The sequence below is a fragment of the Pleurodeles waltl genome, chromosome 7, assembly GCF_031143425.1.
Source record: "Pleurodeles waltl isolate 20211129_DDA chromosome 7, aPleWal1.hap1.20221129, whole genome shotgun sequence".
NCBI lineage: Eukaryota > Metazoa > Chordata > Amphibia > Caudata > Salamandridae > Pleurodeles > Pleurodeles waltl.
In genome coordinates, this window is record NC_090446.1 from 1,299,296,965 (window position 1) to 1,299,309,517 (window position 12,553).

General features: G+C 43.3%; 1 protein-coding gene across 20 annotated transcripts in view; it reads left to right on the top strand.

The window, feature by feature from the left end:
- The window catches only part of EPN1 (epsin 1), a 250,587-nt gene that overhangs the window by 86,291 nt on the left and 151,743 nt on the right, over positions 1 to 12,553 (top strand). For all 20 annotated transcript variants that reach the window (XM_069200577.1, XM_069200572.1, XM_069200590.1 and 17 more), the window contains exon 4: positions 10 to 259. In XM_069200577.1, the coding sequence (XP_069056678.1) occupies positions 10 to 259 (250 nt within the window). The remainder of the gene's footprint in view (positions 1 to 9; positions 260 to 12,553) is intronic.

A 12,553-nucleotide genomic window follows, 5' to 3' on the forward strand; every position in this document is an offset into this window, starting at 1 on the left:
TTTTTCCAGGCCATGACCTTGATGGAGTATTTGATAAAGACGGGCTCAGAACGGGTGGCGCAGCAATGCAAGGAGAACATCTATGCCATTCAGACATTGAAGGACTTTCAATACGTGGACCGAGATGGGAAAGACCAGGGTGTAAACGTTCGGGAAAAAGCCAAGCAATTGGTGTCCCTGTTAAAGGATGATGAGAGACTTAAAGAAGAGAGAACACATGCACTGAAGACGAAGGAGAAGCTGGCTCAAACCTCCACATGTAAGGGAAGGGAAGGGTACATGCATGCTTGCACAGTGGGAAGGAGCAGTCTACTGCTAACATTTACTAAGAGGATGAAGAAAGGGATGGGACCGTTCTTTGCTTACAAATGATGGTATAATGTTGCAAAATTCAGGGAATGGTTCACACAGCTTCTTAGTTTGTTACACCGTAAACCTGAAAATTAGCCATCTTAACTGCGAGTAAGTATGTTCTCCTTCAGAGGATCCTCTTTGTTGTTCATTAGCACTGAATGGTCCCACCAATGTGTGAGATCCTGTAGAATTTTTATATTTTTTTTATACAAAATATTGGCTTAGAAACCTTTTTTTAGGAATGTCAGTTTGTAAATTGGAGCCTATATCAACTAATTTTAGTTTAAACACTAAATCAGAAAAAGCGACGTGTAAAACTCTTTAAAGGTTCAGCTTCAGAGATGCTAGGAAACAGATACTGCTCCTTTAAGGAGGTATACTCCACCAGTATGCCATGTTTTTTTTCTGGCTACTACCAACAAACTCCCGGAGCACAGAGCACTACCATTTTGTTTTTTTAAAGACAATATATAGTATATTCATTCTTTCTTCTAAGGTAGCAGTGTTCTTTTTCTGTTTCCTGACTGTTTTTCTTCACAAAATAACAGCACTGTTTGTGGAAGAAAAGGTGCCCTTCATGCAGTGTGGATTGTTTGTTCCGGTCTCATCACACAGTAGACGTCACACAGCAATACGGTGTGTAGCAGGATTCTGAAAGACAGGGAAAACATCTGTCTTCACGACCTGCACGAGGACCATTACAGATGGCCGGTGTCTGACTTAGGGGTTTCTGGGGAGCCGGGAGAGGCTTCCTTCTGTCACTAAAGAGTTTAACAGAGGGACATCTGGAAAAAGATTTAAAGCAGAGCAGAGGCAATTAACCTGGTCGAAGCCAAGATTTAGTATATTGAGAACCGTCATGGTAGTCAAGGGAAGGGTTGCCATTGAACACTGTCGAAGACTGTCTCATCTTTGAGACTGGTTGACGTTTGCCAAAATCAGTGTATTCAGCATAAGTCTTGATGCACCAGTAAAGGTGGTAAAGAGTGCCTAATGTATCAGACCCTGCATAATCAGGAAACTTCTTTCCAACTATAACAGTTTCACCTATTGTTGGCCTCACTTACTCTCCTCTTATCCGAAAATCACCTTGGCATAGTCTTAAAGTATCTCCTGTCTGTCCAATTCCTGTGTCACATGTAGTGCCTACAACCTCCTGTCTGGTCCTCCCATGGAGATCAGGATTATTAAAGTGATGTTGTTCATCAGGTAGACATCTTTCTAAGAGATGAAGACACAACTTCAGTCTTGGATAGATTGGCTAACTCTTAGAGATAATTGCATATTTGGTGAATTATTAGAGAGGCCTTTGGTCTTGGGGGTGTTGGTGAAATTGAAATGGCTTGATATGTGGAGATGTAGGCAATTGAGGGGATCTTGGGGCCTGCAATGAGTTCCCTACCAATGGCTAATTTTATAGAAGCCTTGCAGATATGTGATGTATGACACATGTTGCATGAGCAAGAACAGGACTTCACCTTCAGTTCTGGGACACACTGTACACTTTCCTGTCTCAATTGCTTTGTGCTGCCCAAGACGGAAACACAGCAGGTCAAGGTGGTACGGATCCTTGCTTGGGGTCTCTCATATCATTCTGTGGCAGAGCTTTGCCTTCATCTGGAACGAATGACTGAAGATGAGATGGAGATTGACCACATGGTCCCTCGGAGGTAGAAAATGTAGAGAGCACAAGAGAAAAGCAATGGACACACTTTTCAGTGCCAGCCATGGTTGTGTAAATTCACCTGGAGCCCTCTGAGAAGCCTTGAAGTCAACCTTGAGAGGTGATATAAGCTTTCAAATTGGTAATGAACGTAAAAAGCAAATGGTCACTGATTTGGAATCCCGCATTCTCCCCAGGAGTCACAGTACGTTGCAACTACAACACCAGAAATGTATAGGAGTATAATCCATGTTTAGACACTGTTACAACAGCTCATGATGGAGGAGGCCCTGAACGCATGGGGGGGTCTTCCAGAGCCACATTTATCAGTGGGAGACAAAGCAAGTATGATGTTCCATTGTTTATGCTTAAATATAACACATTACATCTCAATAGCTAACATTTCTGGGACAGATGTTGCAAAGATTATGGGAGACAAAGATATGGCCCAGCGTTTTGCGCATTATTATACCGACTTGTAGGCTTTGAGAGAGTTGGTGATCCATGAGGCTTAAAAAAAATTCGTGTTTGACCTCTCCTTTTGAAGATTGTCTGAAATAGGAGGAAATTATGTCTTTGGAGGGAGATGTTACTGCTTTTAGCTCTGAGAGGCCCTGGGCTTTTTGCAGTCCGGGAAAACGCTGGGTCCACATGGGTTCCAAGCAGAGTTCTTTAAACTCTATACAGCTAAATCCATGGTACTGTTGGTGGATGCTCTTCAAGAAGCTGGGGGAAAGGGACTGCTCCTCTGGACTGGGAAGATCTAAAATAATGGTGATTCCAAAATCAGGGCGCTCGCTGAGTCTTTGCTCCTCCTATCGCCTCATCTCCCTCTTACATCACAAGGCTAAAATTATAGCAAAAGCCATGGTGAGCCATCTTTTTTGGGTGATCCTCCCCCTCTGGTACGTCGTGATCAATCTGGATTCATGCCCCAACGACCAGCTAGACACTGCATAACAATCTGGCATTGGAGGATAGACTGGATGGCCCTGAAGTAGTTAGCGGAAATCGAGAAGGCGTTCGATTCAGTGGGGTGGGAATACCTATTCACTCTTCTTACATGGCCTAATTTCAGTCCCAAATATATTGTATGCATACAACTCCTTTATACAGACTTGTCGGCCAGAATTAGGGTGTTATGGTAAACACCTGACCGCTTTCTAATACAGAAGGGTACAAGGCAGCAGTATCCTGTCACCCCTCCTCTTTCCCGTCTCCATTGAACCGCTGATTGAATGGCTTTGCATTGATGCCGAGGTGAAAGGATTTGAATGTGCGGAGGGTATTTCAGGTAGGGTGGCTCTTTACGCAGGCTGCCTTAATTTTGCTGATGGATTTTAAGTGGCCTAACCCTACAGATTTATAAGGTTAAGTCATCAATTTTCCTGGCCAACACGTATGGTCAAGATTTGGGATGAGCTCACAACCTTCAAGTGGTCACAAGGGGTTTTACTTACTTGGCGGTCTAAATCGTACCTGAAATTGCTGTAGTATGGGATAGAAATATCCAGCCACTAATCAGTAAGTTGCTTGCAGACGTTTCCTCTGGCTCTCCTGGGCAGGTCTGCCATCTTTAAATTGGTTACAAGACTGGGTTTGATCCAGTTCAGGAATAGGGGGCTAGGATCCCAATAATTTTTAGGACAAAAAATATCCCCCCAGCAGCCACAGATTTACCAGAATTATTCATATACCACATATTTTCTCTGGGTATTTGTGACCAGTTACTTGGCTCAACTAACTTATCTTCACTCTTATACCCATCATTAGGGGGCTCTTACAACTCAGCTGTACTCAATTGTTGACCTGAAAAGTAAATCAAATATGCACTGAATGTAGTGATCTGTTACTATATTTAATATTTTCATGTAGGAAGTTGGCTCTGTATATACTATCTCAAAGTGAGGGGTAGTGTGCACAGAGTCCAAAGGTTTCCCTTAGAGGTTGAAGTTGGCACAATTAGACAGGGATGTGGAATTCCTATCGCCCGACGCCCGGGACATCTTGTTTGGGGTCAAGGGCAACAAGTTTTTATGTTTACTTTGTCCTTGGGACAAGTAGGCCCAACCCTCTGCAGCACAAACCCTTTGGCTGCCTGTTTACAGAGAGTGGAACTCTTTGCAGTTGAGGTAATGTGTTTCCAAAAGATAATGCTGTTCGAACTTGTATTTATGGTTCATTATTTGAAAGCCTTCATTATTAGGGTGAGTGCTGTAAATAAATGTTTTAAGGACACACTTCACTGCTGACGTTGGTTCCAGTACAAAAAAAAAAAACGTGTATGCACATGTTTGAAAAGTTTAATCTATGAGGCTAAGTACAATGCTCCCAGAATGCTCTCTGATTAGATGCAAATGAAGTGTCATTTAGTAAAATGTTTTGATGCATGCTAGTATTTCCCAAAAATATTTCTAATGGAAAATCAGTGGAACCATTTTCAACACGATTATGGGAAGCATGAAAATAAACAAAACACTGACAAAGCCAACTGATCTGACATATTTTTATAAGTCTTTTAGTTTCATCAATGCGTGTCTTGTTTTGACATGGCTTTTGTTACACTTTATTGTTGTGGGAGCTACCAGGCCCTCAACATTGTCACAAACACTGGCAAAACCCCCCCAAAACGTTTTTAAACTCTAAAAGCACACGTTGCCACCAGTGGCATAACAAAGGCCCCGCAGCCGCCCTTCAGCACAGCACCTGCCCTGAGTGAGTCTGGAGAGGGGGCTCCTCCATGTTCTTTGCAAAAAGGCACCCTCCAGTTTCGTTAAGTCACTGATTGCCACTGTAGTTCCTGACACTGAACAAAACTACTTTGTATGCCAATATGCTCCTTGTGGAAGAGCAGAATGCGATCACTCACAGTAAAGCCAGCCGAAAGAGAGAGAAATAGAAGTTTAATAAAAACAAAATGTCTTTGTTAACACCAGACCTAATTAGGGACCAAGACCCACATGTAGGTAGCTTTTTGCATGTTGCAAACAGCGACTTTCGCTGTTTGCGACGTGCAAAAAGCACATTGCGATGCACAAACCCAGTTTTGCGATTCGGTAACCTGGTTACCGAATCGCAACACAGGTTTGCGACTCGCAATTAGGAAGGGGTGTTCCCTTCCTAATTGCGACTCGCAGTGCAATGTAGGATTGTTTTGCGAACGTGGGCGCAAACCAATCGTAGTTTGCACCCATTTCAAATGGGTGCTAACACATTCGCAAAAGGGAAGGGGTCCCCATGGGACCCCTTCCCCATTGTGAATGTCACTGTAAAAAAAAATTCAGAGCAGGCAGTGGTCCTGTGGACCACTGCCTGCTCTGAAAAAATGAAACAAACGTTTAATTTTTCGTTTTTGTAATGCATCTCGTTTTCCTTTTAGGAAAACGGGCTGCATTACAAAAAAAACCAAAAAACTGCTTTATTGAAAAGCAGTCACAGACATGGTGGTCTGCTGTCTCCAGCAGGTCACCATCCCTGTGAGGGCTGCCATTCGCAAGGGGGTCGCAAATTGCGACCCACCTCATGATTATACATGAGGTGGGCATTTGCGAAGCCCTTGCGAATCACAGATGGTGTCAGGAACACCATCCTACATTCGGATTTGCGACTCGCAAATTGCGAGTCGCTCTGACTCGCAATTTGCGGGTCGCAAATCTGAACCTACATACATGTGGCCCCAAATTCTTAAAGAAAGTCACAAAAGTACACCCATGGTATATGTCGTACCCCTATAAAATATTTGTGAATTTTAGCATGGGTAAATACGCATGTGTAGATTTGCTCATGTGAAAATCTATTGAGCATTTGCAAGTTCATTTTCCCTCCAGCCACTTTCTTCCCAACCCTGGAAGAATTTCTGATTCTGCCATTGTCAGGAGTAAATGTCCAACCTTTCTTATTATGGGAAACTATTAGAGAGAAGCTGGTGAAAATCTTTAAAACATGCAGGTTAGTAGGTTTGCAGAGTCAAAGGCATTCCAGCCCTGGAACTATTGCTTACTGCTTCCTCCAGCCCCAGTATGCAGATCTGCAGAAAGGTGGCAAAATAAGGAAATTGCTACAGTAGGGATTGAAACTGCAAGTATTCAAGCCCTACTGTGGTAGTAGCCCTGGCATAATCAGAGAGGCTATTATCAGAGCTCTTACATAATGAGATTGCTGCCATAATTTGGCGCCACACTACATGGCACCAAAGGGACAAGTAGATCTTTTTACAGGACAAGTAGATTTGAGAAGCAACCTGTCCCCTAGACAAGTAGATATTTTAATAAATTCCACACCCCTGAATTAGATAATTCTAATGCTCTATTTTGTGGTAGTGTGGTCGAGCAGTAGGCTTATCAGAGGGTAGTGTTAAGCATTTGTTGTACACACACACACACACAGGCAATAAATGAGGAACTCACACTCAAAGACTTAACTGCAGGCCAATAGTTTTTATATAGAAAAATATATTTTCTTTATTTTAGAACCACAAGATTCAAGATTTGAAATAAATACATAAAATGCAAGGTACTCCACATAGGTAAGTAAGGAACTTGGAATTAAAGCAGTAGTACACACCGTAAAGGCTAAAATGGCAATAAGCTATTTTAAAAGTGAACACAGTGCAAAAATCAACAGTTCCTGGGGGAGGTAAGTTTGGTTAGTTTTTGCAGGTAAGTAAAGCACTTACACAGTCAGACTCCTGGGCACAGGCATCCCACCGATGGGGGTTCAAGGCAATCCCAAAGTCACTGCACCAGCAGCACAGGGCCGGTCAGGTGCAGAGGTCAAAGGAGGGCCCAAAACACATAGGTGCCTATGGAGAACAGGGGTGCTCCGGTTCCGGTCTGCTGGCAGGTAAGTACATGTGTCCTCTGGGAGCAGACCAGGGTTTTTTTGTAGAGCACTGGGGGGACGACACAAACAGGCACACAAAACACACCCTCAGCGGCACAGGGGCATCCGGATGCAGTGTGCAAAGTTGGAGTCGGGTTTGCTATAGGAAGCAATGGAGGGACCTGGAGGTCATGACGCAGGCAGGGCACAGCGGGGCGTCTCGGGCCAGCCACCGACTGGGCTAGGAAGAGGGCCGCCTGCTGGTCACTTCTGCACTGGAGGTTGGTTCCTTTCGATCCTGGGGGTTGCGGGTGCAGTGCTTGGTCCAGGCGTCCGGTTCTTTGTTCCAGGCAGTCCCGGTCAGGGGGAGCCTCTGGATCCTCTCTGCAGGCGTCGCCTTGGAGGTGCAGGGGGGTAGTCTCTGGTTACTCACGGAGTCGCAGTCGCCTGGGAGTCCTTTCTGCTTTGTTAGTTCTCTGGAGCTGGAGCCGGGGGCGTCTGGTGCAGAGGGTACATTCTCACGCTTCCGGCGGGAAGAGTGAGTTCTTTAAAAGTTGTTTCGAAGTTGCAAAAATATTGCTGTTGGTGAACAGTACCGATGTTCTCTGGAGTTTCTTGGTCCTTCGGTTCAGGGTAGTCCTCTGAGTCCTCAGAGGTCGCTGGTCCCTGTCGGATGTGTCGCTGTGCAGGTTCTTTGAGTCTGGAGACAGGCCGGCAGGGCTGGGGGCTAAGTCAGTTGTCATCTCTGCGGGGCTTTCAGGTCATCAGTCCTTTGTGTAGGTTGCAGGAATCTGATTTCCTGGGTTCTGGGTCGCCCCAAAATACTGAATTTAGGGGTGTGTTTAGGTCAGGAGGGCAGTCGCCAATGGCTACTGTCCTGGAGGGTGGCAACACCCTCTTTGTGCCTCTTCCCTGAGGGGGGGGGGGCACATCTCTAATCCTATTGGGGGAATCCTCCAATCTCAAGATGGAGGATTTCTAAAGACAGGGGTCACCTCAGCTCAGGACACCCTTGGAGCTGTCGTGACTGGTGGGTGACTCCTCCTTGTTTTTCTCATTATCTCCTCCAGCCTTGCCGCCAAAAGTTGGAGGCAGTGGCCGGAGGGGCGGGCAACTCCACTAGCTGGGATGCCCTGGGGTGCTGTAACAAAAGGCATGAGCCTTTGAGGCTCACCACCAGGTGTTAAAGTTCCTGCAGGGGGAGGTGAGAAGCACCTCCACCCAGTACAGGCTTTGTTCCTGGCCACAGAGTGACAAAGGCACTCTCCCCAGGTGGCCAGAAACTCGTCGGGTTGTGGCGGGCTGGCAGAAACTGGTCAGCCTAGCACTAGGAGTCGGACTGGTCATCTCTAAGATGCCCTCTAGGTGCATTTTACAATAAATCCCACACTAGCATCAGTGTGCATTTATTGTGCTGAGAGGTTCGATATCAAACTTCCCAGATTTCAGTGTAGCCATTATGGAACTGTGGAGTTCGTGTTTGACAAACTCCCAGACCATATACTCTTTATGGCTACCCTGCACTTAAAATATCTAAGGTTTTGCTTAGGGACTGTAGGGGCATAGTGCTCATGCACATATGCCCTCACCTGTGATATAGTGCACCCTGCCTTAGGGCTGAAAGGCCTGCTAGAGGGGTGACTTACCTATGCCAGAGGCAGTGTGAGGTGGGCATGGCGCTCGGAGGGGCGTGCCATGTCGACTTAGTCATTTTCTCCCCACCAGCACACACAAGCTGTGAGGCAGTGTGCATGTGCTGAGTGATGAGTCCCAAGGGTGGCATAAGACATGCTGCAGCCCTTAAAGACCCTCCTGGCATCAGGGCCCTTGGTACCAGGGGTACCATATACAAGAGACGTATTTGGGTGCCAGGGCTGTGCCAATTGTGGGAACAAAGGTACAGTTTAGGGAAAGAACACTGGTGCTGGGGCCTGGTTAGCAGGGTCCCAGCACACTTTCAATCACAACTGGCATCAACAAAAGGCAAAAAGTCAGAGGGTAACCATGCCAAGGAGGCATTTCCTTACAATTCACATGAAGCAATTAATGTGTACCATGCACGAATCTTGCATAACAGAGCTTCAACTAATTTGTGTGCACTCTACATAATTTCACACTTACATACAGTTAATTAAATCATTAAAAAAGTACAATAACATAAATCTTAAGCAAAATTTGCACAACAGTATCACAAAGACATTTGCATGCAAAAGTGTCCATTGTATGCCTCGTGAAATCAATCTATTACACAGACAAAAGTCTTTCTGGTTATGTAAGTGTTATGAATTGATAGTGCACATTAATTACTTACTCTTATGTAAGTTTTGTATATGGTGCACCTGAATTACTTCATGTGAAAAGATTATACATGCAGTGCTTATCTGATTTATTTTTAAACTAAAGAATTAAATGCAGCTGAATAGGAGGCCCTTATTGGTGAATATGGTAGTGAAGTTATGTTAGTTGAGCCAAAAAACTGAACACATATACCCAGAGAAAATGTGTGATAGATGAATGATTGTAGCAAATCTGTGTTTGTCTGGACATGTGTCTTAAATCTTTAAATTGGTGACACTGACTAGATTTTTGTATCAGCTGCAAAAGTCTCATACAAATTACCACGTTCGTTCTTTGGCAGAATAAAATCCAATCTATGAAGTTTCCTTTGGAATCGGGGATTTCCACGGCTAATTATGTCAAAATGCTTTAAGGCAACTTACAAGGGCAGAATTGAAGTGACTGATATTCAGTCCTATTATAGAGCGTCTCATCTATTAATTATAAATAAATGAATGGCAAAGTGATCCCACGTATGCATCTGAAAAGTGGCCATTACGTGCAGTGGAGTTTTTGTGATTTCATTGTAATCCCTGAAGAGCTAGAATTACAAGTAAAGCAATTTTTCCTTCTCTGTAGATGGGGACAGGTGGTGCCAGGATGCTACCTCGATGAACAAGACTTCTGCTGGAAACAATGCAGTATTGCTGTAAAATCAACCACATGAGGAGCTTAAAATAGTAGCCAATTTGGTTGCTGCATGTGCAATTTAAAAACGTCTTTCCTTGCCTCTGTAGTTTGAAATGGAGTCAAGACTGTTGACCCCCAGCATCAACACACCTGTTTTTGTGGGATAGAAGTTTACCCAAACCGGCAAAGGAAGAACATAGTTATCAGATCAATACAACATCTCTGCTGCCATTTCCTCTGTCCCCAGTCTTTTTGAGCCAGTCAGGAGTCATTCTTGCACCTGCTTTGATCCTTACCCCATTATTTCAAAACTGTGTTCTTGAATTTTAGTTCATGAAGCCATTAAAACAGTTTTTAATAAAACTAGTCGGTGGTATTACAGGCTCTACTGAAGTGTTAGTAGTCACATCCGTGACTTTAGATGGTAAAATGTAGAAAGAGCACCTGATCCATAAAATCATCAGTCCTCCAGCAAGTGGCATAGCGTGAGAGGTGGGGTGAAGACAAACTAGTTGGATAGTATAGTAGTTTAAAATTATTCTACAGTGTGAATTTCTTATTACATGTACGGCACAGTCCTTGAAAAGTTTGAAATCCTACAAGAGAAGGGTAATTATTGAAATTCCTTTTAAAGTGAATGTTTGGCCTCCGAATTCAAAGCATGCAAAATCTGTTCTGAGTAGATGTAAGAACTTGTGTGACCAAAGAATATTCATTCAACAGCTATTCTTTGCACATCTTAAACAATCCTAAATCAAGGTCTGCCATAATTGTAGAATTCAAGATAGTGTGGCAATACTGGTTGTGTCAGGCAGCAGTCTTCGACAGAACTGGAAGCTTACATTTAATGCGGTATCAAATGTCTGAAATCAGAAGACTGCAGAGCATTGAGCATAACAAAAAACCTAGCCAGATGAGGTACTCCCATTTGGATCTTGAGCAGTATTCAATTAAAGGGCTCTCCCTTTCTACTGAACGCCTTTCCTCTATATTTCGATTTCTTCATTCTGTCTTAATTCAGTATCCAATGTGTGTTTTCCCACCTATTTTTGAATTAATGAGTTGGTTGTCCCTACTATTCACCTGAAACCCTTATCAGTTGTCAATACATTCATTAGCTCCTTTCAACCTTTGGAATGCTAATTGGATAAGAACCATTTTAAACATTTCTGTAAAGCAACATTTCTTTCTTTTTTTGTTAGCCAGTTAAGCTGACAGTGTATCCACAGTGCATCAATAGTTTCCCACTCTTTTTTATTTTTTTATTGTATTTTCTTTTTTTTTTTTACTGAAAACATGAACAAGTGGGCACATAATCTATGCGACCTTTAGGAGAAAAACAGCTCTGCTCCCTTAAGCTAGGAGGTGCATCCATCAGTCTTTAAAACTACTGAATTACCCATTGCCTAGCAATTAGTTTTTGTGGTATATTCAGTTAGGGCCTGTGAACACTCCAACTTTTTGGACACCATTGACCATCTTGTGGTACTTTTAGACATTTTTCTGTTTCTGAGCTTTGTTTTTACATTTTTGTCTCCAAAATAAGACTTACCATTTGTGAAGAGTTATTTGTGTAGCAAGATATTTAGAAAAGGATCTGCATGCAATTTGAATCCTGTGTCTTCCTGGGCCGGTGTCCCAATATGACAAATATCCGAAATTACATTAAAAGACCAGGAGGCAGCTTTTATCAAAGTTAGGTAAGTCATAAGCTTCCCGGGAGTCCATCACTGTTGGTTCTCAGTCAATACAAAATGTAGGGGACCTGCTGCCTTGTACCTTTGTGCTTTCTGAGTCCATGTTGTTCAATGCAAACTGAGCAAGAATGCATCATTCCTAAATTTCCCACTCAATGAGGAGAATGATTGTGAAGAGACAAAGTCTATGAAAGTGATAACCATCAAATTGAATGACTTTTTCTATTCTATGTTGATGTATACGCATTTGGAAGCTTTGCAGTAAAGTAAGCACATGCTGTTAAGATGGAAACAAAAGGAGAGCAACTTTGTTGCTTACATGCAGGTTAGGCACTTTCTTCAGGTTACTGTAGTCGAGTGAATATGTTGTGGAGTGTTGGGCTGCAGTCCTGAGTATGGTCCTTCTTTCCAGAATCTGTACAAAGATACATCTACAGTTTACTTAGCATAAAAAGCTGCTTCAGGTCTGTTTGTTAAATGTACAACTTACACGTTCTTCTGTCAACATTTGCTTTGCTCAAGCGGATAAGCCAATGAGATTTTCTAAAGCGTTTAATGTTATGGGTATAAAATGTCAAAAATGTATTTGAATCCATAAAAAAGGGGGGTCGGCCATGTTGTGATAAAGCTGTGTGCATACTTGGTATTTTATATGTTAGGGAGTGGACCAATGTGGCAACCATGTTGCAAGATTGTATAGAACAAAAGGGAATAAGCGCTCTAGGCGTTGCAAGGAACAAATCGGCAGAGGGGATAGAAAGTGAGTTGTGCAGTCCATCAGATGATTGTCACTTAGAGTAGGGTCTAAAAGCAAAGTCACATCCAACAGCTTCCCTTGTGGGGGAAAAAAATGCTCAATTTAAAACTTTCCACATAAAGCCTTATTGAACTGCTTGTCTGATAAAGTCTCTCCCTGGCTTGAATTGAGTTTTTTATTTCCCAAATGCACAACTTCCTATGAGGCCTCTTAAGGACTACATAGAAGGCAGAGCTTGGAGAAAAGAGAATATAAACTTCACTTTTGGTGGATGCTTGGCCTTTTTTCCTGGTG